The sequence below is a fragment of the Lutra lutra genome, chromosome 12, assembly GCF_902655055.1.
Source record: "Lutra lutra chromosome 12, mLutLut1.2, whole genome shotgun sequence".
NCBI lineage: Eukaryota > Metazoa > Chordata > Mammalia > Carnivora > Mustelidae > Lutra > Lutra lutra.
Genome location: NC_062289.1, coordinates 69,061,252 through 69,088,136, shown reverse-complemented (window position 1 = coordinate 69,088,136; position 26,885 = coordinate 69,061,252). Strand labels below are relative to the sequence as shown.

The window sequence follows — 26,885 nt, the reverse complement described above, 5'->3', positions numbered from 1 at the left end:
AAAAATTGGGAATATAAACTCAATTCTTAAAATTTATACACACACACACACACACACACACATATTTATACACACATATATATGTATATACATATATATATACATGTATATGTATATACATATGTGTGTATATATATAGAGTTATCATATATATATAGAGAACATAATATATATATATGTATACTCATTTTATTTTTTTTTAATTTTTTATTCTGTTATGTTAGTCACCATAGAATACATCATTAGTTTTTGATGCAGTGGTAGTATATATTACACTTTTGGTAGGTAAATTTTAATGAAGCCAACAAAAGCCATTATATGTATGTATGTATGTATGTATTTATTTATTTATTTTTACCCATCATTGAATCAAATGAAACTCCCACTATAGTTTTCAATGCATGTTTTGAAATGTTTTCTTCATTGTCCTCTTTAGAATATGACACTGAGCATGTGTATTCCTACAAGATTTTCTGTCTATGCTTTTTCTAGAAACAGCCCATATGCTTTCTTCAAAGCAGATCAGGTGTTTCACTCACCCCAGCTCTGTATCACCTGACCTAATGCACAGGTGTGTCATTCAGCATTTTCTAGAATGTCCTCTAACTAATTATATATGCACATATTTACACATCCCATGGACCAAGCCTCCTCCAGGAGAGAGAACTTACAGGAAGCAAGCACAAGCATTAGAATCATCGTATAGCTGTCCCCAACCATTGAAAATTCTCTTTACACCACTTAGCTTTTATGAAACACTTATATAAGTACCTGCTTTTACTGATAAAGGAAATCTGAAGATGCTTTTCAGTTTCATATGAAAAAAAAAAAAAAGAAAGAAAATCCAAACTAACCTTCAGCATTTATTTTTCTGGGAGACTTTACGAAACTGTGCACCACTCAGAAAGCAGGAGGGGAGCCACCCAGCTCCTTCCCTGGGAACTACACCCAGCAGCTCAGTATCAGGACACCAGCACTTTGAACTGTGTATGTTATCATATTTGCTTTGTCTCCATTTATTTTTGCGCATCTGACAGAAAAATGTGCCCTTATGTATAAGAGAAGCCTAAGAAAGTATTTTTGAGTCTGGAACATGCAAGTTTGTGCATATAAATTAATGTTCATTGTTCTTTGTCTTAAGCCGTCATGGCTTACTATAGACCCTTGGAATGATGTACTTTCAGAGAGCAGGAGAAACGTACTAAGAATTGTACAATAGATGTGTGTATACACAGAGAATTGAGGAGCTGCAGAAATCAGCTGGGCAATCAGGGTTTTGGGGATACTGGGACTGCTGCAACCTGTGACCAGCAGGAGGAGATGTGGGACTGCCCTGTGATCCCTATACAGATGTTTACTGGGGTACATTCACTCAAGGGAAATGAACAGGGGACTGAGACCTGCTCTCCTTGATGGGGACTCAGCAGCTGTGTCTTCTCTGCTCTGGCAGAGTCCCCTGAGAGGGAGCTGTATGTGGTCTCAGCAGGTGCTTCCTAGGGGATGAAACCAAACACCATCCTCCTGAATGTGTGGTGTGAACTGAGATCCATCACAAGGGCTCAGTGAGGGGCTAGGCTGACACTGGGTGGACCACATTTGCATGGACAGCCCTGCCTGTGGCACAGGGTAGAGGAGAAAAGGAGGCCTGGGGCAGACCAGCCCATAGTGGGGATCAGAGTCTGTGTCACCATGGCCTGGATTCCTGTCCTTCTCATGCTCCTGTCTCACTGCACAGGTTGGGAAAGACTTAGGGACACAGGGGGCCCCATATGATATTTTCCATTTTCAGCATTTTGGGGCTTTTTTGTTTGTTTGTTTTGTTTTTCCCACTTATAATTCCATCACCCATGAGTGTCTGTATTTGCAGGATCTTTGTCCCAGCCTGTGCTGACCCAGCCGTCCTCACTCTCTGCATCTCCGGGAACAACAGCCAGACTCACCTGCACCTTGAGCAGTGGCTTCAGTGTTGGCAGCTATACCATATACTGGTACCAGCAGAAGCCAGGGACCCCTCCCCGGTATCTCCTGTACTACTCCTCAAGTACCCAGCTGGGACCTGGGATTCCCAGTCACTTCTCTGGCTCCAAGGACACCTCGGCCAATGCAGGGCTTCTGCTCATCTCTGGGCTGCAGCCTGAAGACGAGGCTGACTATTACTGTGCAGTCTGGCACAGTGGTGCTGGTCATAGTGACACACACAGATGGGGAAGTGGGACAAATACCTCAGCCTTCTCAGAACCTTGCACTCTGACTCTCTTTCAAATTAAAATAACTAGAGTACACAGTGACTGTACTTGGAAGGACCCTCATTCCCTCCATGCTCCTGTGCTCAGGACTGGCAGAGTAGCTCTGTGTCTCAGGAACAATGTGCTAAGTTTGGTGGCGAGTAAGGGCTCAGAACAGGAGGCATTCTGGGGGCACAACTGACTTGGAACAGATGCTGGATTCTATCATTTCACTGTGACGTCAGGAGAGGGTGGTTAGCCTTGGGAAGAACTTTGAATCTCTGTTCACAGATCTCTCAGTGGGGCTTGTGGGGAAAGGGGAAGTCTCCAGCCCTGCTATGAAATCCTAAGCCTGCTCTAGGAAAGGTGAGTGAACTAGATCCTACAGATGTGAGGGACACATAGCTGGCACTGTCAGGGCCAATAATCCCTGCAGCAGATTTCCTGAGCCCAGAGGTACTGACTGTGTCCTCCTCCTCTTTCTTGCCATGATAAGGTTTGTTAGTGATCCAAACAGTATGGGGGCAATGCAGCACCATGAACATGATGACCCCCACCTGTGCATAAGGTTCTCCACCCCATGAGCCTTTCCAGGAATACGTTCTGCTATTTGTGACAACAAGGGTTGACCTGCAAGAAATTACCCTAAGTGAAATAAGGCCTACGGGGAAAGAAAAATTATGATTTTTTTTCTTATTTATATGTGAAATATAAAGGAAAAATAACAAACAAACAAACAAACAAAAAAACTCCCGCACATTTTTAATAATGAGGATGATTTAGAATAAGGTAACACATGTAACGATGTAAAGGATATTTGCTTGCCTACAACTTCTTAAATATAATCTGATTGTCAACTAATAATGTATAATTATTATAATATACCTAACAGGGACACCTGGGTGGCTCAGTTGGTTAAGCAACTGCCTTCAGCTCAGGTCATGGTCCCGGAGTCAAGGGATCGATTTTTGCATGGGCTCCCAGCTCCGCAGGGAGTCTGCTTCTGTCTCTGACTGTCTCCCTTCTCATGCTCTCTCTGACTTGCACTCACTCTCTAAATAAATGCATAAAATATTTTTAAAAACATACATAACAGAAAATTACTGTTTCAATCACTCTTTAATATGCAATTCAGAGATACTGGGTATACTTCCAGTGTTGAGTACCCATCACAACTAGCCATTTCTAGAATCTTCATCATCCCAAGCAGTAACCATGTACCCAATAGGGGGATGTGTATCCTGGATCTGGCCAAGAAGCCAGGGCTCCAGGAGCCCATGCCAATGCAGGAAGCAGCAGGGAGCAGAGAGCAGCATTGATGGGGGCTTTTGGCAGATGTGGCCTGTCCCAGGTGGGAGCATTCTTTGGGCTGTGCTTCCTACCCCAGTTTGATCATGTGGATGCACTGTGCCTGCCATGGCATAGGTTTCAATGTGCCCACTGCACAGTGCCCAGTCATTCTAGCTTTGTGTCCCGTAGTGTGCCATGAATCACCAGAGAGAACATGAGGATCTCATTTGGGCATCTGCTATATGAGTCATGCATATCACTATCTGAATCCCCTCCAATATCCATGTCAGCTCTTCTCCAGAGACCTCACAAAGGCCCTGTTATCAGGTTAGGTCCTCCCTGATGGTCAAAGGGAACTTCTATTTGTTTGTTTGCTCCTTGTTTTAATTCTGTGGAATTTATCTGTGTGTCTCTATGCCAATATGATATTGTTTTCAGTACTAAAGCGTTATAATATAATTTGAAAGCAGGAAGTATGGCATATCCTGGTTTGTTCTTTCTCAAGATGTTTGGGCAATTTAAGATCTTTTCTGGGTCTATACAAAATTCAATATATATATTTTTTCTATTTCTGAGAATTATGTCACTGGAATTTTCATAGGAAATGCATTGAATGTATAGATTTCTCTGGGTAACAGGGATATTTTAATGTTTTATGTTTGTTTGTTTGTTTGTTTTGTTTTTGTTTTGTCATGGAGAGCATTGGATTTAGGAATTACTAGGAGGGCACCTGGGTGGCTCAGTGGGTTGGGCCTCTGCCTTTAGCTCGGGTCATGATCTCAGGGTCCTGGGATCGAGTCCCTCATCTGGATCTCTGCTCAGCAGTGAGCATGCTTCCCTCTCTCTCTCTTTCTGCCTGCCTCTCTGCCTACTTGTGATCTCTCTGTGTCAAAAAAAAAAAATAATAATAAGGTCTTTGAAAAAAAAAATACTTGGAGATTGTGTGTGAGGTATAAAAATGTTTCTAAGATGATACCCATGTCTGTGGTTCAGAATTTGTGTTGATGGGGGGGCGCCTGGGTGGCTCAGTGGGTTAAGCCGCTGCCTTCGGCTCAGGTCATGATCCCAGGTCCTGGGTTCGAGCCCCACATCGGGCTTTCTGCTCAGCGGGGAGCCTGCTTCCTCCTCTCTCTCTGCCTGCCTCTCTGCCTACATGTGATTTCTCTCTGTCAAATAAATAAATAAAATCTTAAAAAAAAAAGAATTTGTGTTGATGGTAATGGTCCTAATGAAGCTTGAGAGACCTTTTTGGGCATAAGTTAAAGGAGGTGGATATTTGTATTTTTTCATTTGCTGATTTATTTGCTTTAATTCAAAAGTATTTACTGAACAACAGCTAAGTATCAGGAAGCTCCAAATACTTAGTGCTGCAAGGAGAAAAACAAATTTGTGAAGATTGTAGGAACATGTTCAGTTTTAATCTTACTTATTATGAAAGGCAGTGATCAGATATTTTATATGTAGTTCAGAAGGAGCCATTAGCATTTGTATGAATAAGATATACAGTTGTATGTTAAGTGAGAGATGCTACATAGAAATACACACACACACACACACACAAACACACACACACACACACACACACACACACACATTCTGCCCTTATCAGAGCAGAATGGCTTAGATAACATCATTGGAAAAATAATTGTGCTAATCTTTATAGCATGACTGCAACCATGTCTAGTACATTGATGGACTAGAAATGGATCATTTCTATGAGTCATAAAATGAGTCATTAAAATATATCTCAGACTGAGGACAGAGGGCTTAGGAATTTCTGGATCATGAGACTGAATCTAGGAATTTCTGGATCATGAGACTAAGTGATGTCCTTGAGACTCTCAGCCTATGTCCCCAAATGTACACTGCCACCAGGATTAAACCAGTGTCTGGTGCAGGAGACCCATTCAAACCTGGTGTCTCCTCTCATGCCTGAGCATTCCTGTCTATATCCTGGGAGGGCTGTGTTGTTGACCATCTCCTATGGTGCTTTCATAGAGGACACACAGAAGAACCATATTTCACTTTTTTTTTAAATTTTTTTTAATTTTATTTTCAGCATAACAGTATTCATTATTTTTGCACCACACCCAGTGCTCCATGCAATCAGTGCCCTCTACAATACCCAACACATGGTGCCCCCAACCTCCCACCCCAACCCCTTCAAAATTATCAAATCGTTTTTCAGAGTCCATAGTCTCTCATGGTTCACCTCCCCTTCCAATTTCCATCAACTCCCTTCTCCTCTCCATCTCCCCTTGTCCTCCATGCTATTTGTTATGCTCCACAAATAAGTGAAACCATATGAAAATTGACTCTATCTGCTTGACTTATTTCACTCAGCATAATCTCTTCCAGTCCCGTCCATATTGCTACAAAAGTTGGGTATTCATCCTTTCTTTTTTTTTTTTTTTTTTTTTTTACAGCTTTATAAACATATATTATTGTCCCCAGGGGTACAGGTCTGCGAATCGCCAGGTTTACACACTTCACAGCACTCACCATAGCACATACCCTCCCCAATATCCATAACCCCACCCCCCTCTACCAACCCCCTCCCCCCATCAACCCTCTGTTTTTTTTGTGAGATTAAGAGTCACTTATGGTTTGTCTCCCTCCCAATCCCATCTTGTTTCATTTACTCTTCTATCCCCTCAACCCCCCATGTTGCATCTCCTCTCCCTCATATCAGGGAGATCATATGATAGTTGTCTTTCTCCGATTGACTTATTCGCTAAGCATGATACCCTCTAGTTCCATCCACGTCGTCGCAAAAGGCAAGATTTCATTTCTTTTGATGGCTGCATAGTATTCCATTGTGTATATATACCACATCTTCTTTATCCATTCGTCTGTAGACGGACATCTAGGTTCTTTCCATAGTTTGGCTATCATAGACATTGCTGCTATAAACATTCGGGTGCACGTGCCCCTTCAGATCACTATGTTTGTATCTTTAGGGTAAATACCCAGCAGTGCAATTGCAGGGTCATAGGGTAGTTCTATTTTCAACATTTTGAGGAACCTCCATGCTGTTTTCCAGAGTGGTTGCACCAGCTTGCATTCCCACCAACAGTGTAGGAGGGTTCCCCTTTCTCCGCATCCTCACCAGCATCTGTCATTTCCTGACTTGTTAATTTTAGCCATTCTGACTGGTGTGAGGTGATATCTCATGGTGGTTTTGATTTGTATTTCCCTGATGCCGAGTGATATGGAGCACATTTTCATGTGTCTGTTGGCCATCTGGATGTCTTCTTTGCAGAAATGTCTGTTCATGTCCTCTGCCCATTTCTTGATTGGATTATTTGTTCTTTGGGTGTTGAGTTTGCTAAGTTCTTTATAGATTTTGGACACAAGCCCTTTATCTGATATGTCATTTGCAAATATCTTCTCCCATTCTGTCAGTTGTATTTTGGTTTTGTTCACTATTTCATTTGCTGTGCAAAAGCTTTTGATCTTGATAAAATCCCAAAAGTTCATTTTTGCCCTTGCTTCCCTTGCCTTTGGTGATGTTCCTAGGAAGATGTTGCTGCGGCTGAGGTCAAAGAAGTTGCTGCCTGTGTTCTCCTCGAGGATTTTGATGGATTCCTTTCTCACATTGAGATCCTTCATCCATTTTGAGTCTATTTTCGTGTGTGGTGTAAGGAAATGATCCAATTTCATTTTTCTGCATGTGGCTGTCCAATTTTCCCAACACCATTTATTGAAGAGGCTGTCTTTGTTCCATTGGACATTCTTTCCTGCTTTGTCGAAGATGAGTTGACCATAGAGTTGAGGGTCCATTTCTGGGCTCTCTATTCTGTTCCATTGATCTATGTGTCTGTTTTTGTGCCAGTACCATGCTGTCTTGACGATGACAGCTTTGTAATAGAGCTTGAAGTCCGGAATTGTGATGCCACCAACTTTGGCTTTCTTTTTCAATATTCCTTTGGCTATTCGAGGTCTTTTCTGGTTCCATATAAATTTTAGGATTATTTGTTCCATTTCTTTGAAAAAAATGGATGGTACTTTGATAGGAATTGCATTAAATGTGTAGATTGCTTTAGGTAGCATAGACATTCACAATATTTATTCTTCCAATCCAGGAGCATGGAACATTTTTCCATTTCTTTGTGTCTTCCTCAATTTCTTTCATGAGTACTTTATAGTTTTCTAAGTATAGGTTCTTAGTCTCTTTGGCTAGGTTTATTCCCAGGTATCCCATAGTTCTGGGTGCAATTGTAAATGGGATGGACTCCTCAATTTCTCTTTCTTCTGTCTTGTTGTTGGTGTAGAGAAATGCAACTGATTTCTGTGCATTGATTTTATATCCTGACACTTTACTGAATTCCTGTACAAGTTCTAGCAGTTTTGGAGTGGAGTCTTTTGGGTTTTCCACATAGAGTATCATATTATCTGCGAAGAGTGATAGTTTGACTTCCTCTTTGCCGATTTGGATGCCTTTAATTTCCTTTTGTTGTCTGATTGCTGAGGCCAGGACTTCTAGTACTATGTTGAACAGCAGTGGTGATAACAGACATCCCTGCCGTGTTCCTGACCTTAGCGGAAAAGCTTTCAGTTTTTCTCCATTGAGAATGATATTTGCGGTGGGTTTTTCATAGATGACTTTGATAATATTGAGGTATGTGCCCTCTATCCCTACACTTTGAAGAGTTTTGATCAGGAAGGGATGCTGTATTTTGTCAAATGCTTTTTCAGCATCTATGGAGAGTATCATATGGTTCTTGTTCTTTCTTTCATTAATGTGTTGTATCACATTGATTGATTTGCGGATGTTGAACCAGCCTTGCAGCCCTGGAATAAATCCCACTTGGTCGTGGTGAATAATCCTTTTAATGTACTGTTGAATCCTATTGGCTAGTATTTTGGTGTGAATTTTTGCATCTGTGTTCATCAAGGATATTGGTCTGTAGTTCTCTTTTTTGTTGGGATCCTTGTCTGGTTTTGGGATCAAGGTGATGCTGGCCTCATAAAATGAGTTTGGAAGTTTTCCTTCTATTTCTATTTTTTGGAACAGTTTCAGGAGAATAGGAATTAGTTCTTCTTTAAATGTTTGGTAGAATTCCCCCGGGAAGCCGTCTGGCCCTGGGCTTTTGTTTGTTTGGAGATTTTTGATGACTGTTTCAATCTCCTTACTGGTTATGGGTCTGTTCAGGCTTTCCATTTCTGCCTGATTCAGTTGTGGTAGTTTATATGTCTCTAGGAATGCATCCATTTCTTCCAGATTGTCAAATTTGTTGGCGTAGAGTTGCTCATAGTATGTTCTTATAATTGTCTGTATTTCTTTGGTGTTCATTGTGATTTCCCCTCTTTCATTCATGATTTTATTTATTTGGGTCCTTTCTCTTTTCTTTTTGATAAGTCTGGCCAGGGGTTTATGAATCTTATTAATTCTTTCAAAGAACCAGCTCCTAGTTTCGTTGATTTGTTCTATTGTTTTTTTGGTTTCCATTTCATTCATTTCTGCTCTGATCTTTATGATTTCTCTTCTCCTGCTGGGTTTAGGGTTTCTTTCTTGTTCTTTCTCCAGCTCCTTTAGGTGTAGGGTTAGGTTGTGTACCTGAGACCTTTCTTGTTTCTTGAGAAAGGCTTGTACCGGTATATATTTTCCTCTCAGGACTGCCTTTGTTGTGTCCCACAAATTCTGAACCGTTGTGTTTTCATTATCATTTGTTTCCATAAATTTTTTCAATTCTTCTTTAATTTCCTGGTTGACCCATTCATTCTTTAGAAGGTTGCTGTTTAGTCTCCATGTATTTGGGTTCTTTCCAAATTTCCTCTTGTGATTGAGTTCTAGCTTTAGAGCATTGTGGTCTGAAAATATGCAGGGAATGATCCCAATATTTTGATACCAGTTGAGACTTGATTTAGGACCAAGAATGTGATCTATTCTGGAGAATGTTCCATGTGCACTAGAGAAGAATGTGTATTCTGTTGCTTTGGGATGAAATGTTCTGAATAGATCTGTGATGTCCATCTGGTCCAGTGTGTCATTTAAGGCCTTGATTTCCTTGTTGATCTTTTGCTTGGATGATCTGTCCATTTCAGTGAGGGGAGTGTTAAAATCCCCTACTATTATTGTATTCTTGTCGATGTGTTTCTTTGATTTTGTTATTAATTGGTTTATATAGTTGGCTGCTCCCACGTTAGGGGCATAGATATTTAAAATTGTTAGATCTTCTTGTTGGACAGTTCCTTTGAGTATGATAGAGTGTCCTTCCTCATCTCTTATTATAGTCTTTGGCTTAAAATCTAATTGATCTGATCTAAGGATTGCCACTCCTGCTTTCTTCTGATGTCCATTAGCATGGTAAATTCTTTTCCACCCCCTCACTTTAAACCTGGAGGTTTCTTCGGGTTTAAGATGAGTTTCTTGTAGGCAATATATAGATGGTTTTTGTTTTTTTATCCATTCTGATACCCTGTGTCTTTTGATTGGGGCATTTAGCCCATTAACATTCAGGGAAAGTATTGAGAGATATGAATTTAGTGCGATTGTACTGCCTGTAAGGTGACTGTTATTGTATATTGTCTCTGTTTCTTTCTGATCTACTACTTTTAGGGTCTCTCTTTGCTTAGAGGACCCCTTTCAATATTTCCTGTAGAGCTGGTTTGGTGTTTGCAAATTCTTTCAGTTTTTGTTTGTCCTGGAAGCTTTTAATCTCTCCTTCTATTTTCAATGATAGCCTAGCTGGATATAGTATTCTTGGCTGCATGTTTTTCTCATTTAGTACTCTGAATATATCATGCCAGCTCTTTCTGGCCTGCCAGGTCTCTGTGGATAAGTCTGCTGCCAATCTAATATTTTTACCATTGTACGTTACAGACTTCTTTTCCCGGGCTGCTTTCAGAATCTTTTCTTTGTCACTAAGACTTGTCAATTTTACTATTAGGTGACGGGGTGTGGACCTATTCTTATTGACTTTGAGGGGGGTTCTCTTAACCTCCTGGATTTTGATGCTTGTTCCCTTTGCCATATTGGGGAAATTCTCTCCAATAATTCTCTCCAATATACCTTCTGCTCCCTCTCTGTTTCCTCTTCTTCTGGAATCCCAATTATTCTAATGTTGTTTTGTCTTATGGTGTCACTTATCTCTCGAATTCTCCCCTCGTGGTCCAGTAGCTGTTTGTCCCTCTTTTGCTCAGCTTCTTTATTCTCTGTCATTTGGTCTTCTATATCGCTAATTCTTTCTTCTGCCTCATTTATCCTAGCAGTGAGAGCCTCCATTTTTGATTGGACCTCATTAATAGCTTTTTTTATTTTAACTTGGTTAGATTTTAGTTCTTTTATTTCTCCAGAAAGGGCTTTTTTATCTCCTGAGAGGGTTGCTTTAATATCTTCCATGCCTTTTTCAAGCCCGGCTAGAACCTTGAGAATCGTCATTCTGAACTCTATATCTGACATATTACCAATGTCTGTATTGATTAGGTCCCTAGCCTTTGGTACTGCCTCTTGTTCTTTTTTTTGTTGTGAATTTTTCCGCCTTGTCATTTTGTCCAGATAAGAGTTTATGAAGGAGCAAGTAAAATACTAAAAGGGTGGCAACAACCCCAGGAAAATATGCTTTAGCCAAATCAGAAGAGATCCCGAATTGTGAGGGGGGAGAAAGGGGATAAAAAGGAGTTCAGAAAGAAAGAAAAAAAAAAAAAGAAACTATTAAAAAAAAGAGAGCCGATAAAGAAAAAATATAAAAAGAGGAAAAATATATATATATTAGATAAACTATTTAAAAAACGTTAAAAAAAGAAAACGGTAAGAGTTAAAAAAAATTCAGCAGAAGAAGAGAAAAAGAAAAAAAATTTGAAAAAGAAAAAAAAAATTAAATTAACTGCAAGGCTAAAAATTCATGGGGAGAAAGCCATGAGTTCCGTGCTTTGCTTTCTTCTCCTCTGGAATTCCGCCGCTCTCCTTGGTAGGTGAACTTGGTCCTGGCTGGGTTTCCCGTTGATCTTCTGGGGGAGGGGCCTGTTGTGTGATTCTCAAGCGTCTTTGCCCCAGGCGGAGTTGCACCGCCCTTACCCGGGGCCGGGCTGAGTAATCGGCTCGAGTTTGCTTTCAGGAGCTTTTGTTCCCTGAGAGCTTTCCGTAGAGTTCCGGAGGATGGGAATAAAGATGGCGGCCTTCCGGTCTCCGGCACGGAGGAGCCAAGAGACCGGGGCCCCACTCCTCAGTGCGCCCTCAGAAAACAGCGCCCAATGTCGCCCGCCACCCTGGCCTCCGGCCACGCTCCGAGCTGACCAAGCCTGCGACCGGTTCAAGGCAACCCCGAGCTGAGAGTCACTCCTTGGCTCTGTCTCTGCAGCCGGCTTCCCCGTTCTAATACCGGTAAGCTCTGCGACACTCAGACACCCCCGATCCTTCTGCGACCCTGCGGGACCTGAGGCCGCGCTCACCCCGCCTGGGCTTCCAGTTAAGCCTCTGGAGCGATGTCCCTCAGCGGAACAGACTTTTAAAAGTCCTGATTTTGCTCCGTTGCTCCGCCGCTCGCCGGCCCCTCCCCCCGCGGTCTATCTTCCCGTCGCTTTGGATTCACTTCTCCGCCAGTCCTACCTTGCAGAAAGTGGTTGATTTTCTGTGTCTGGAATTGCTGTTCTTCTTCTCTTCAATCTCCCATTGGATTTGTAGGTGTTTGCAATCTTTAGATAAGCTATTTAGCTGATCTCCCGCTACCCGAAGTAGTCTCAGCCTTCTACTTCTCCGCCATCTTGACTCCTCCTCCCCCAACACCATTTATTGAAGAGGCTGTCTTTTTTCCATTGGATATTCTTTCCTGCTTTGTCGAAGATGAGTTGACCATAGAGTTGAGGGTTCATTTCTGGGCTCTCTATTCTGTTCCATTGATCTATGTGTCTGTTTTTGTGCCAGTACCATGCTGTCTTGACGATGACAGCTTTGTAATAGAGCTTGAAGTCCAGAATTGTGATGCCAACAACTTTGGCTTTCTTTTTCAATATTCCTTTGGCTATTCGAGGTCTTTTCTGGTTCCATATAAATTTTAGGATTATTTGTTCCATTTCTTTGAAAAAAATGGATGGTACTTTGATCGGAATTGCATTAAATGTGTAGATTGCTTTAGGTAGCATAGACATTTTCACAATATTTATTCTTCCAATCCAGGAGCATGGAGCATTTTTCCATTTCTTTGTGTGTTCCTCAATTTCTTTCATGAGTGCTTTATAGTTTTCAGAGTATAGATTCTTAGTCTCTTTGGTTAGGTTTATTCCTGGGTATCATATAGTTTTGGGTGCAATTGTAAATGGGATTGACTCCTTAATTTCTCTTTCTTCTGTCTTGTTGTTGGTGGAGAGAAATGCAACTGATTTCTGTGCATTGAATTATATCCTGACACTTTACTGAATTCCTGTACAAGTTCTAGCTGTTTTGGAGTGGAGTCTTTTGGGTTTTCCACATATAGTATCATATCTGCAAAGAGTGATAATTTGACTTCTTCTTTGCCGATTTGGATGCTTTTAATTTCCTTTTGTTGTCTGATTGCTGAGGCTAGGACTTCTAGTACTATGTGGAAAAACAGTGGTGATAACGGACATCCCTGCCGTGTTCCTGACCTTAGCGGAAAAGCTTTCAGTTTTTCTCCATTGAGAATGATATTTGCGGTGGGTTTTTCATAGATGGCTTTGATAATATTGAGGTGTGAGCCCTCTATCCCTACACTTTGAAGAGTTTTGATCAGGAAGGGATGCTGTACTTTGTCAAATGCTTTTTCAGCATCTATGGAGAGTATCATATGGTTCTTGTTCTTTCTTTCATTAATGTGTTGTATCACATTGATTGATTTGCGGATGTTGAACCAGCCTTGCAGCCCTGGAATAAATCCCACTTGGTCGTGGTGAATAATCCTTTTAATGTACTGTTGAATCCTATTGGCTAGTATTTTGGTGTGAATTTTTGCATCTGTGTTCATTAAGGATATTGGTCTGTAGTTCTCTTTTTTGATGGGATCCTTGTCTGGTTTTGGGATCAAGGTGATGCTGGCCTCATAAAATGAGTTTGGAAGTTTTCCTTCCATTTCGATCTTTTGGAACAGTTTCAGGAGAATAGGAATTAGTTCTTCTTTAAATGTTTGGTAGAATTCCCCCGGGAAGCCGTCTGGCCCTGGGCTTTTGTTTGTTTGGAGATTTTTGATGACTGTTTCAATCTACTTACTAGTTATGGGTCTGTTCCGGCTTTCTATTTCTTCCTGGTTCAGTTGTGGTAGTTTATATGTCTCTAGGAATGCATCCATTTCTTCCAGATTGTCAAATTTGTTGGCGTAGAGTTGCTCATAGTATGTTCTTATAATTGTCTGTATTTCTTTGGTGTTCGTTGTGATCTCCCCTCTTTCATTCATGATTTTATTTATTTGGGTCCTCTCTCTTTTCTTTTTGATAAGTCTGGCCAGGGTTTTATGAATCTTATTAATTCTTTCAAAGAACCAGCTCCTAGTTTCGTTGATTTGTTCTATTGTTTTTTTTGGTTTCTATTTCATTGATTTCTGCTCTGATCTTTATGATTTCTCTTCTCCTGCTGGGTTTAGGGTTTCTTTCTTGTTCTTTCTCCAGCTCCTTTAGGTGTAGGGTTAGGTTGTGTACCTGAGACCTTTCTTGTTTCTTGAGAAAGGCTTGTACCGGTATATATTTTCCTCTCAGGACTGCCTTTGTTGTGTCCCACAGATTCTGAACCGTTGTATTTTCATTATCATTTGTTTCCATGAATTTTTTTCAATTGTTCTTTAATTTCCTGGTTGACCCATTCATTCTTTAGAAGGATGCTGTTCAGTCTCCATGTATTTGGGTTCTTTCCAAATTTCCTCTTGTGATTGAGTTCTAGCTTTAGAGCATTGTGGTCTGAAAATATGCAGGGAATGATTCCAATCTTTTGATACCGGTTGAGACTTGATTTAGGACCAAGAATATGATCTATTCTGGAGAATGTTCCATGTGCACTAGAGAAGAATGTGTATTCTGTTGCTTTGGGATGAAAAGTTCTGAATATATCTCTGATGTCCCTCTGGTCCGGTGTGTCATTTAAGGCATTTATTTCCTTGTTGATCTTTTCCTTGGATGATCTGTCCATTTCAGTGAGGGGAGTGTTAAATTCCCCTACTATTATTGTCGATATGTTTCTTTGATTTTGTTATTAATTGGTTTATATAGTTGGCTGCTCCCACGTTAGGGGCATAGATATTTAAAATTGTTAGATCTTCTTGTTGGAGAGTTCCTTTGAGTATGATAGAGTGTCCTTCCTCATCTCTTATTATAGTCTTTGGCTTAAAATCTAATTGATCTGATATAAGGATTGCCACTCCTGCTTTCTTCTGATGTCCATTAGCATGGTAAATTCTTATCCACCCCCTCACTTTAAATCTGGAGGTGTCTTCAGGTTTAAGATGAGTTTCTTGTAGGCAACATATAGATTTTTTTTTTTTTTATCCTTTCTGGTACCCTGTGTCTTTTGATTGGGGATTTAGCCCATTAACATTCAGGGTAAGTATTGAGAGATATGAATTTAGTGCGATTGTATTGCCTGTAAGGTGACTGTTATTGTATATTGTCTCTGTTTCTTTCTGATCTACTTCTTTTAGGGTCTCTCTTTGCTTAGAGGACCCCTCTCAATATTTCCTGTAGAGCTGGTTTGGTATTTGCAAATTTTTCAGTTTTTATTTGTCCTGGAAGCTTTTGATCTCTCCTTCTATTTTCAATGATAGCCTAGCTGGATATAGTATTCTTGGCTGCATGTTTTTCTCGTTAATGCTCTGAATATATCATGCCAGCTCTTTCTGGCCTGCCAGGTCTCTGTGGATAAGTCTGCTGCCAATCTAATATTTTTACCATTGTACGTTACAGACTTCTTTTCCCGGGCTGCTTTCAGGATCTTCTCTTTGTCACTAAGACTTGTCAATTTTACTATTAGGTGACGGGGTGTGGACCTATTCTTATTGATCTTGAGGGGGGTTCTCTGCACCTCTTGGATTTTGATGCTTGTTCCCTTTGCCATATTGGGGAAATTCTCTCCAATAATTCTCTCCAATATACCTTATGCTCCCTCTCTGTTTCCTCTTCTTCTGGATTCCCAATTATTCTAATGTTGTTTCATCTTATGGTGTCACTTATCTCTCGAATTCTCCCCTTGTGATCCAGTAGCTGTTTGTCCCTCTTTTGCTCAGCTTCTTTTTTCTCTGTCATTTGGTCTTCTATATCGCTAATTCTTTCTTCTCTTTCATTTATCCTAGCCATCAGAGCCTCCATTTTTGTTTGCACCTCATTAATAGCTCTTTTGATTTCAACTTGGTTAGATTTTAGTTCTTTTATTTCTCCAGAAAGGGCTTTTACATCTCCCGAGAGGGTTTCTCTAATATCTTCCATGCCTTTTTCAAGCCCGGCTAGAACCTTGAGAATCGTCATTCTGAACTCTGGATCTGACATATTACCAATGTCTGTATGATTAGGTCCCTAGCCTTTGGTACTGCCTCTTGTTCTTTTTCTTGTGGTGAATTTTTCTGCCTTGTCATTTTGTCCAGATAAGAGTATATGAAGGAGCAAGTAAAATACTGAAAGGGTGGCAACAACCCCAGGAAAATATGCTTTAGCCAAATCAGAAGAGATCCCAAATCGTGTGGGGGGGGAGAAAGGGGATAAAAAGAGGTTTAGAAAGAAAGAAAAATAATTAAAAAAAGAAAACCAATAAAGAAAAAGTATAAAAAGGAAATATATATATATATATATATATATATATATATATATATATTAGATAATCTAGTTAAAAATGTTAAAAAAGAAAAGGGTAAAAGTTAAAAAAATTTAGCTGAAGAAGAAAAAAAATTGTAAAAGAAAAGAAAAAAAAAGTTAATTTAACTGCAAGGCTAAAGAATCATGGGGTGAAAGTAATGAGTTCCATGCTTTGCTTTCTCCTCCTCTGGAATTCCGCCGCTCTCCTTGGTATTGAAACTACACTCCTTGGTAGGTGAACTAGGTCCTGGCTGGGTTTCCTGTTGATCTTCTGGGGGAGGGGCCTGTTGTAGTGATTCTCAAGCGTCTTTGCCCCAGGCGGAGTTGCACCGCCTTTACCTCGGGCTGTGCTAAGTAATCCGCTAGGGTTTGCTTTTGGGAGATTTTGTTCCCTGAGCGCTTTCCGTAGAGTTCTGGAGGGCGGGAATGAAGATGGCGGCCTCCCGGTGTCCGGCCCGGAGGAGCTGAGAGCCTGGGGCCCCACTCCTCAGTGCGCCCCCAGAGAACAGCGCCCAATGACTCCCGCCACCCTGGCCTCTGGCCGCGCTCCGAGCTGACCGAGCCTGCGACCGGTTCAAGGTAACCCCGAGCTGAGAGTCACTCCTCAGCTCTGTCTCTGTAGCCGGCTTCCCCGTTCTAATACCTGTGAGCTCTGCGACACTCAGACACCCCTGATCCTTCTGTGACCCTGCGGGACCTGAGGCCATGCTGACCCCGCATGGGCTTCACCCCGGTTAAGCCTCTGGAGCGATGTCCCTCAGCGGAACAGACTTTTAAAAGTCCCGATTTTGTGCTTTGTTGCTCCGCCGCTCGCCGGGAGCCAGCCCCTCCCCCCACCGTCTATCTTCCCGTCACTTTGGATTCACTTCTCCGCCAGTCCTACCTTGCAGAAAGTGGTTGATTTTCTGTTTCTAGAGTTGCTGTTCTTCTTCCCTTCGATCTCCCGTTGGATTTCTAGGTGTTTGTAATCTTTAGATAAGCTATCTACCTGATCTCCCGCTACCTGAAGTAGTCTCAGCCTGCTACTTCTCCGCCATCTTGACTCCTCCCTCAAGAAATACACATTTCTTTAAAAAAAAGTGTTATATTTAATATAATTATAATTGAAATACATTTTACAAGAGGCACAAATCTAGAGGTGCTGAAAAGATTAGTGATGGAGAAGAGGTTGGAGAAGGAGCAGAAGGATGAATATGCAACAACAGCATGCATGGTGGGGTCACTCTTTTGTTGCTGTTACAGTGGCCACAGGATGCTGTTATGGTGGCCACACTGCTCTCTTGTCACAGCTCGGTGAAATCTACAGCTCAGTGGCATCATGTTAGTGCATGCACACAAATTAATCTAGGAAGCCTGGGATCCGTGATGGAGTGAACAGTGTGACATCATCCCATTCATTCCTCTAGGATGGTAGGAAGCCTCCTCAATGACAGGGTGGGGTAAAGGGATGATGACCTGAAGGATTTTGAAAAGGAAGGGAGACTGTATGTCCAGGGATAAAAGAAACTGTGCTTGAGCATCTTTCTCCAGTTGATGGACTGTGTCTGATGCAGTGAGTGATAAATAATTGTGATGTTCCTGAGATGTGCCTGAATTGAACAATGAAGTTAATGGTTGCATATACTAGGAGTCAAAGTTCTCCCTTCAGGAACAGAAGTTCAAGTTTTGTGCAGATCTCAGCCTCTCCATAACCTATCTGGTGGCTGGGCCCACCCTTGTGGATCATATTATGACTGCAAGTTATCCTTCAGGTACAACCATAAGGATCTGTGGAAAATAAAGTTTTATTACTACTAAGACCTGGAAATTAGATAGCACATCTGGAGCTGCAGACAAAGGTAATGTGTCAAGAAGAACGAGCCTGTGTCCTCCCAACCAGAAGTGTGGGCAGAACCTCAACAGACAGGGAGGAGCTGGGAATGGGAGACTGAGATGGAGAGACACATAAAGTCAGAGACAGACAAACATTCTTGAATACGACTCAGAATCTTGGGGGCAGATGCACCGGGGCCTTTGTCCATTTTCTCTTTGCACTAAAGATGGTTTCTGACACCTCACCACATCTCAGCCTGTTAGTAGAGAAACACTAGAGCTGTGGCGACAGCTGGAGACAGTCCTCAATGAGGAGGCACATTGGGAAATTCTGAGTATGGCCATGAGGTTCCAGCCTAAGGAACCAGACCCAAATGTGGCACATTCTCTATGGGAAGTGGGCAGAGGACACAAAGGCCTGGAAGCAGGGAGAGTTCTATTCTGGTCTCCCATCCCCTCAACTCAGGTACCGTACCCAAGACTAGGACAACAGGGGCACTGTGAGCCTGTCCCTGGTTTCCATGATGTGACGGCAGCTGGGAAGGCAGCGTCTGCTGAAGTTGTGGCCCAAGTCCTCAGCCTTGGTTCCCTGGGCACGCTGTCACCAGATGGTTTCCTCAACTCTGTGAAATTGTTGTGTCCCAATATGGCTTGAGCAGCTTCACAACCTGTTTTGATTTTTATTCTATGAGCCCATGTGGAGTACATGGTCACTCCTCTCCTGAGAAACACTTTAAAGTACCCTCAGAGGACAAGATCCCAATATGTCACCAGGAGAGGGGTAATCTCCATATTTCATATGATTTATGCTTTGTAAACATTCTCATTCTCACTGGAGTGTTTATTTCTCATGATTCTCCCCTCTATGTTATAAGCCTCTCAAATCACAGATGTGTGTACATATTATTTCAATCATACCAAACATGGTGATTCCACAGCTGCTCATTCTACCCCCCGACCTCCTGGGTCCCATTAAGAGCAGGCCCTACCCTTAGCCTCCTCTGCCCTCAGGTCCCCTCTCAAGTTACTAAATAAGTGGTCAGCTGCGGACTGTCAGAGTCTGGAAATGGGTACACTTTTGCATAAAGAATACCTTCCTTTACATGGGGACAGAACAGAGGATAAGACAAGCCTGAGACAGCCTGGCTTCTCTATGGGTACCAATGGCTGTGTCCCCATAGCCTGGGCCCTTCTTCTCTTCATTTTCCTTTCTCTCTGCTCACATAGGGAAATCATCTGATGTCTTGGGATCTTCCCAGGTATTATCAACCCTTAAGACTGAGAAACCTTCCATGATAACACCCCATCACCCATGAGTGTCTGTGTTTGTAGGTTCCCTTTCCCAGTCTGCCCTGACCCAGCCACCCTCCCTCTTGAAATCTCTGGGAATAAGAGCCAGACTCACCTGGACCCTAAGCAGTGGGTTCAGTGTTGGGAGATATGTCATAGGCTGGTACCAGCAAATGCCAGACAAACCTCCCCGATATCTCCTGAGCTTCTACAGTCTCAGAAAAACACCAGAGCCCTAAGGTTCGCAGCTTCCTCTCTGGCTCCAAAGATGCCTTGGCCAATGCAGGGCTTCTGATCATCTCTGGTCTGCAGTCTGAGGACAAGGCTGACTATTACTGTGTTGTTAGAAATACTGGTGCTTCTCACAGTGACACTGGCATAATGGTAAGTGGAACAAAAACACTGACCTGGTCTGAATGGGACCCAAGAGGGTGTAGAGGGTGTAGCTGTGGGAACAACCACAAGATCCTGCCCAGAAGCTTCTTCAAGGCCCTAGAGTCCTCTGTCAATTTTCCATCAATGAATCTTTAGACTTAGGCAAAAATGTAGAATAGGAAGAGGAAGGAGGAGGAGGAGGAGGAGGAGGAGGAGGAGGAGGAGGAGGAGGAACAAGCAAAATCATAGCAAAACTGAACTTATACCAGTAAAAGAAATAAAGAACTCTACTAGCTTCCTTGTTCAGAAAAATTGCCCAATCCCAGCAGGTGGACAGTCCTATACACATGGCTTCTTCTCCTGATGTTACCGAGAGAGCTTCCCTCCCTTCCTCCTCTGAGGGGCTGCCTGACATGCACTGTGCTCCTGATATCTGGCAGGAAGATGGCAAATGCAGACCTGGGAGAGGTCAAGGCCCAGAGTTGACCTGGATCACTGATGTGGAATCTGTGTCTTTCACTGTCATATCAAGGAGATGGGGGTTAGGCATGAAGAACATCTGCTAAATGAGGCCAGCAAACCTATATTAAGCTCTGGGGAAGGAGAGAGGGGAAGAATCCAGCATTCCTAGGAAACCCCTGACTGCCAAAAGTGACTTCCCACAGGTGACACCACTCAACCCACATGAACTTCCATAGTGGGTTTCCAGAGCTCATGTGAAGTGATGTGTGCCCTCTTCTCCTTTCCTACTCTGTAGGAACTTTTAAGCCCCCAGGGTGTCAGCCAGCATTGTGGAGTATCAAAAAACCCCTACAATATGCAGCATCACTCCCTCTGAAGCTCTCAATAGGGTCCAATGAGGAGTTCACCTTTGTCACACAGAGTACAGCAGAAACATTGAAGATTACCATGATGGTGGGTGACAAGGTCTGCCAGGCAAAGCCCCTATGTCTGTGAGCTAGTCCAACAGTGATGTATTTTCAGGAGTCACGTGCAAATATTCCTGTTTCTGGTTTATCAACATGACATCCTTGATCACCCCTGATTGCAGCCTGAGGATGAGACTGACTCTCACCATGACAGAGGCGAGCACAGCCCCACTGCCACCAGGAGCTACCCTTCCACATCTGGCCCCCATTAGATGCTCTGACCCATCTTCCCCCACCCTTGTCTGTGACCAACATCAGCTCTGCTTCTCTGGTGTCACTTGTGCTTCAGAAACCAGAAAACCCCACATACTTTATTTTGTCTATCGTATGAGCTCAATGAAAATAACTTACTTTCAAGATGCCTAGATAGGGGGTGGCTGGGTGGCTTAGTGGATTAAAGCCTCTGCCTTTGGCTCATGTCATGATCCCAGGGTCCTGGAAAAGAGTCCCACGTCATGCTTTCTGCTCAGTGGGGAGCCTGATTCCTCCTCTCTCTCTCTCTCTCTCTCTCTCTCTCTCTCTCTGCCTGCCTCTCTGCCTACTAGTGATCTCTGTTTGTCAAATAAATAATTGAAAAATATTTTTTTAAAAAAAGATGTCTAGAGGTGGGGGGGCGCTGGGTGGCTCAGTGCGTTAGTACTCTGCCTTCAGCTCAGGTCATGATCTCAGGGTCCTGGGATCAAGCCCCACATTGGGCTCTCTGCTCAGTGGGAAGCCTGCTCCCCCCCACACACTCTCTGCCTGCCTCTCTGTCTACTTTGTGACCTCTCTGCCTGTCAAATAAATAAATAAAATCTTTAATAAAAAAAGATGCCTATTTTTTTCTTGTTAACCATTTTAATTTGTTGGCTGGATGTATAAAGATGTTTAAAAAATTCACTTGCTTTTTGGGGTAATTTGAATTACTTTTTAATGACTGGGGATCCATTTGAATGTTTGCATTGAGATTGCAATGTGCGCAATTTTTTTCGTAGTTGTGGCATCTTGTTGATATTGAATATGACTTTGATAATAAAACCAGTTCCTGAAAAAAAAAAAAAAGATGCCCAGATTGTACAATTTGTTTAGCATCTGCATTAGGCTTAGGTCATCATCCTGCAGCTCTGTGATCAAACTCAGCATCAGGCTCTCTGCTCAGGGTGTTTCTACTTCTCCCTCCCCTTCTTCACCCCTCCCATAATGTCCTCTCTCTCTCTCTTTCTCCAATCAATAAAATCTTAAAAAAAAAAGGGAAAAGAACTCTCTTCTTGTTGTTTCCCAGTCTAAGCAAAGTCACTTTGTCTCAAGAACCAAAAGTATTCCCCACACTTGTTGGTTGGGAGTGGTTAGAAAAACAATAATATGGGACTCTGACCTGAGAGACCCAAGTCCCCTCTGCCAAGCTCCCTATATGTCCCCTGGTCCTTTTCCAGGATTTGCTGATCATTTATTGACTCTGAAACTAGCCAGACTGTGTTTCTCTGTCTCTTCAATGATACCATGGGGATCGTAGGAATACTCTGGAGCAGGAGATGATCCTTCCACTTTTGAGAACAGGGCCCTCAGGCTGCTCATCACTTCTCTCTGTTTAATCCCAGAGTTCACATATTTTTCTATCTCAGGTTCTTTCTTTGGAAAGATCTAAAATAAGTCTATTACTCCAGGTCTAGATTTACTAAACCCAAATCCCATTATCAGATAAACTTTTTATTAAAGGAAAAGTTCTAGATAGTCCTGTTTTCTAAGTGATGATCCATAGAGCTCACAAACAAACTTGATCAGACTCTTCGCTTTTGGTAACAGGTCATGAGGTTCCCCAGTACAGAAGTAGAAGGAGTACTTCTAATTCAGAAGAAGTTCCACTATAGCAATGATATTTTTATTCCAATTGTCTCACTAAGAACAATTATAAAATTCAGTAAAATATGTTAAATATATCAGGGAAGCAAAATAAAATAAGGAATTCCCAGGTTTAAAGGACAAATGGAAACCAAGAGAGGTAAGAATGATCAGAAGACACTTTTCCCAACAACTTTATAGTATCATGACCAATACAAACATCGAATGTCACGTACTGTAGAATGTGGCCTGGGGTAACCTAACTGCGAACCCTCACACCAACAAGAGCAACAACACAATGAGACACCATATAAAAGGAATCCGTTCAGTTCCAGTTATGAATATTCAGGAACTATAGGAGAAGATAAAAACCTTAATTTTAAGGAACGGTTCAAGCTGATCATGGATTGGTAATGGTCCTGGCACAGGGCTGAATAAGCCCAAATGCCAGGTAATTCTGAATATCTGGTAACATAATCACTGTACAGTTATGTTCTGTGGTTAGCTTAAAGAGTTCATTAGTGAACTGGGAAAAAAAAAAAACAATGTCACTGTCCCAATCATCATGTAGGAGATGTACTCATTCTTTGCACCTGGACAGTACCATCAGAAAAATCCATCTGAAATCAGGATGGTCCAGGTGTCAGGGTAGTTCTGAGACCAAAAATTGTTACTGCTGAGCTTATCCAGAAGGGACAGGGCTCTGGGTGAGGCAACTAGGAAAATAATCTATTGAGTGTTTCATATTTGACCAAGTGAAATAAGACATTGTCCCCAGTGAAGTGAGACTTTTTTTGCATATTGGGTCCCCAGAAACCACATGAGTACTCAATATTGACTCACACCATGTATCAAGTTTCATCCTCCATCTCCATGAGTTGTCATCCTGGCCTACATCCAAGCAGGAATAGATGGACAGTCAAACACAGACACTGATTTGTATGAACAGACCAGACCCATGAAGGCAAATGGAAATAAGAACAGTGACACCTGCAGATAGTAGTGACAGATTTCCAGATATTTGTCCTCTGCAAGCAGTCTGGGGACTTCAGCATGGCCAGTATTTCTCTGCCCTTCACAAATCTCAATCTATACATAGTTAAGGCGTTCTATGAGCACACTAGTGAAAAGACTTTGACGTCATGAATATGCAGGGACAGCATATGTGAGTTAAGTAGTAAGCACAGTAAGTCAGCTGCCCCAATGAGTGAGGGAGCCCCTGAGCCCTCAGCTCTCATTCTCTGAGAAAGTTGGGGGGAGCTGCACTCACTGCACATATTGCCTTGGGAGTCCCTGCTATCCTAACCCAGGGCAAAGGAGTGCATGGGGATTTCCTTCAGGGATTAAGAACCCAGCACAAGGAAAGCTCTTGGCTGCAGCAAGCAGCATCAGCGTGGAACACCTGGACAGCTGCTGCCTATGCTTCTCGTTGTGAGGGGCTCCTGGTTCCTCCTCATCCAGCTTCCCACTTTCCCCATTATGCATTGGTTCCTAAGTAGGTTCCTAAGTAGGTCACTAGACAATCTTCAGGGACAGTAATTCAGTAATGCAGACCCAACCATGCGAATGACTGGGGTAGCCTACAGTGTTGTCTCAGGGCTCCCTCTAGTGGCCAGGGATCCTCTGGAACTTATGGCATCTCAGCTTATCCCTGATAAAAGGCACAGTATATGCAGCTTCCTTAGGTGCAATATCCATAGATGGTATTTATAACTATTCTGTTACTTCTCATTTGTTTCATCATCTTTAGTGATGGATGAGAACAAATACATACATCGTCATATGTGTCATTATTCTTCCTGTTTCTTTTCACCTTAAGTGTTAGGTCCTCTCCATCACAAAAGTTCATATATATAATTACACATGAACTATTTCTCCAGGAATAATACTGATTCACCAATATCATTGAATGTAATATGAATATTTATGTCTGGTGCCATTTAAGTCCTGAACACAGATGATAATAATGTGAAAAAAATGACCATGAAAACTTAGTAAAAACCATTAAGTAAAAACCAGCTTCTTAGAATTCAGAAATGAACATTCAGTCACCTTTTTATTGAATAATGGAATGAACTCCAAATTTGTGGCTTCTCTTTCACCTGTTAGTCTAGAAATTGTATGTTGCTCCCAAATCCACCATCACATCCACAACCATGTCTCTAGTTCTCTCTGCTCCACAGTGACTGCACAAGGAAAGGGAATTTTATAGCATTTACACAAATGTCGACAGAAGTGTTTTCAGATACAGTCATTCTTACTTCAGAGTATGAAGCACATGCTATCTTTTCTTTATTTTCTATGTGTAAGTTCTTGGAATAAACTCCATTATTTAATATTAGTATGGTTACTATTCACATGAAAATGTTCACTTACACAAGGGAGGGGGTGGGAGGATGGGATGATTGAGAGATAGATATTAGTGAGGGCCCATGGTGGGATGAGCACTGGGTGTTATACGCAACTAATGAATTGTTGAATACTACAAGAAATCCTCATGATGTACTGCATGTTGGCTAACTGAACATAATGAAAAATGAAAAAAAAAAAAAAAAGAACTTCACTCACCACTGTAACATCAAAATGCTAGATATTTGAACTCTCTGTGATTATCTGTGATTATCTCTATTTACTTTCTGCACCTAGAAATATGTTTCCTAATGTATCAGAAAAACAAATGAGAGGTTATTTTTTAGGTCTTGGAACATTTTAAATTTTTTTTAAGATTTATTTATTTATTTGACAGAAATCACAAGGAGGCAGAAAGGCAGGCAGAGAGAGAGGAGGAAGCAGGCTCCCCGCGGAGCAGAGAGCCCGATGTGGGGCTCGATCCCAGGACCCTGGGATCATGACCTGAGCCAAAGGCAGAGGCTTTAACCCACTGAGCCACCCAGGCGCCCCAGGTCTTGGAACATTTTAAAAAATCAAATAAATAGGTTGCCAATATTTCCTCACATGATTCCATGTAAAAATAAGAAAGCGCTCATAGGAATGTTCAATTGCCAGTTTGCAGAAGAAACCTGGACTTGAAATCAGACCATGGATGTGTATGTATAGACAGGGACCTGGTGAGCTGCAGAAACCAGCTGGATTCTCAGGGTTTTGGGCCTTGTGATATGTGTGCCCTGTGACTAGCAGGGGGTGCCATGGGACTGGACAGTGGTCCCTCCTCAGAGACTCAAGGAGGAGCTTTCACTCAATGAAGCGTGGGACTGGAGACTGGGTCTCATGTTCCCTGGAGGAGATGCAGCATCTGCATCCTCTCAGTCCTGGCACAGCCCCCAGAGCGGGGACCTATGTATGTATCAGCAGATACCCATGTGTTCCTAGACCTATGTGCTTCTTCCCAGAGCTCGGCCCAGGGAGGAGGCCAATGCCTATCCTCCTCAGTGTGGTGAGAGCTGAGCTTCAGGACCAAGGTTCAGGGAGAACAGCTACTGGATGGACACATTGAAATGGACACCCCTCCTGTTACAGAGGGTCGTGGGAAAATTGTACTTTGGACAGCCCAAACCACTGTGGGAACTAGAGACTGTGTCACCATGGCCAGGACTGCAGTCCTATTTGTTTTTCTTTCTCATGGCACAGATAGGCACAAGCCTCAGGGACACAAGACCGCCCTACAGCTGGTGTCTGCTCCTCTGTCATGGAGACTGAGAAACATTACATTCATCTCTGCCCCATCACTTATGAGTGTCTGTGTTTGCAGGTCACCTCTCTCAGCCTGTGCTGACCCAGGTACACTCCCTCTCTGCATTTCTGGGAAGAAAAAAAAATAAAGAAGGAAAAGAAAGGACTCATCTATCCTAGCAATGCCATGTGGCCCTTGGTTCACCTAATCAACAGTGCAGGACACTGGATGCATAAATCCCAATCACTTTATGTTCTGCTGAGATATATGTCTTGGGTACTCTCTAAGGCTGGGATTTCTTTAACTTTATGTAACAATGAGAGTTAACAAAGGTAGTCTCTTGGTGACTCCAAATTCTCTCTCAGGGGCCTGAGAGAGGCCCCTGAGATTTTGGCCTTGCCAAAATGGCCTTCTGTCTTTTTTCCCAATGAACTCATTCCCTGGAGATTATATATATATATATATATATATATATATATATATATATATATAATCAACTCTGATTGCAGTCTTCACTGTACACCTCCCATAAGCACTTGAGGCTCCTCCTCCTGATGTCCCATCCCTACCATTCCTGTAACCCAGCAGGTATTTAAAATTGAAACATCTCTGGAGATATTAATTCTGCAGCACAGGTCCATATCCATCCCATTGGCCCTGCCCTTTCTCCTCTGCTTCTTCTCAGGCTCATGAGTAGAAGGAAGAACTGAATGCCTTGCCATGGTCAACCATGGAATCTCCCCCAGTAAATGCTGATTGGTGGGGACAATGCAGAACCTTGTGAGGTTT

General features: G+C 42.3%; 1 gene segment (V, D, J or C); it reads left to right on the top strand.

Annotated features, from left to right (window-relative positions):
• The first annotated feature begins 1,674 nt into the window (after positions 1-1,674).
• LOC125081785 (immunoglobulin lambda variable 5-45-like) lies at positions 1,675-2,854 on the top strand. The segment is given in 3 exon segments: positions 1,675-1,735; positions 1,868-2,182; positions 2,820-2,854. Coding segments are annotated over 3 exon segments (396 nt in total).
• Positions 2,855-26,885: the final 24,031 nt, after the last annotated feature.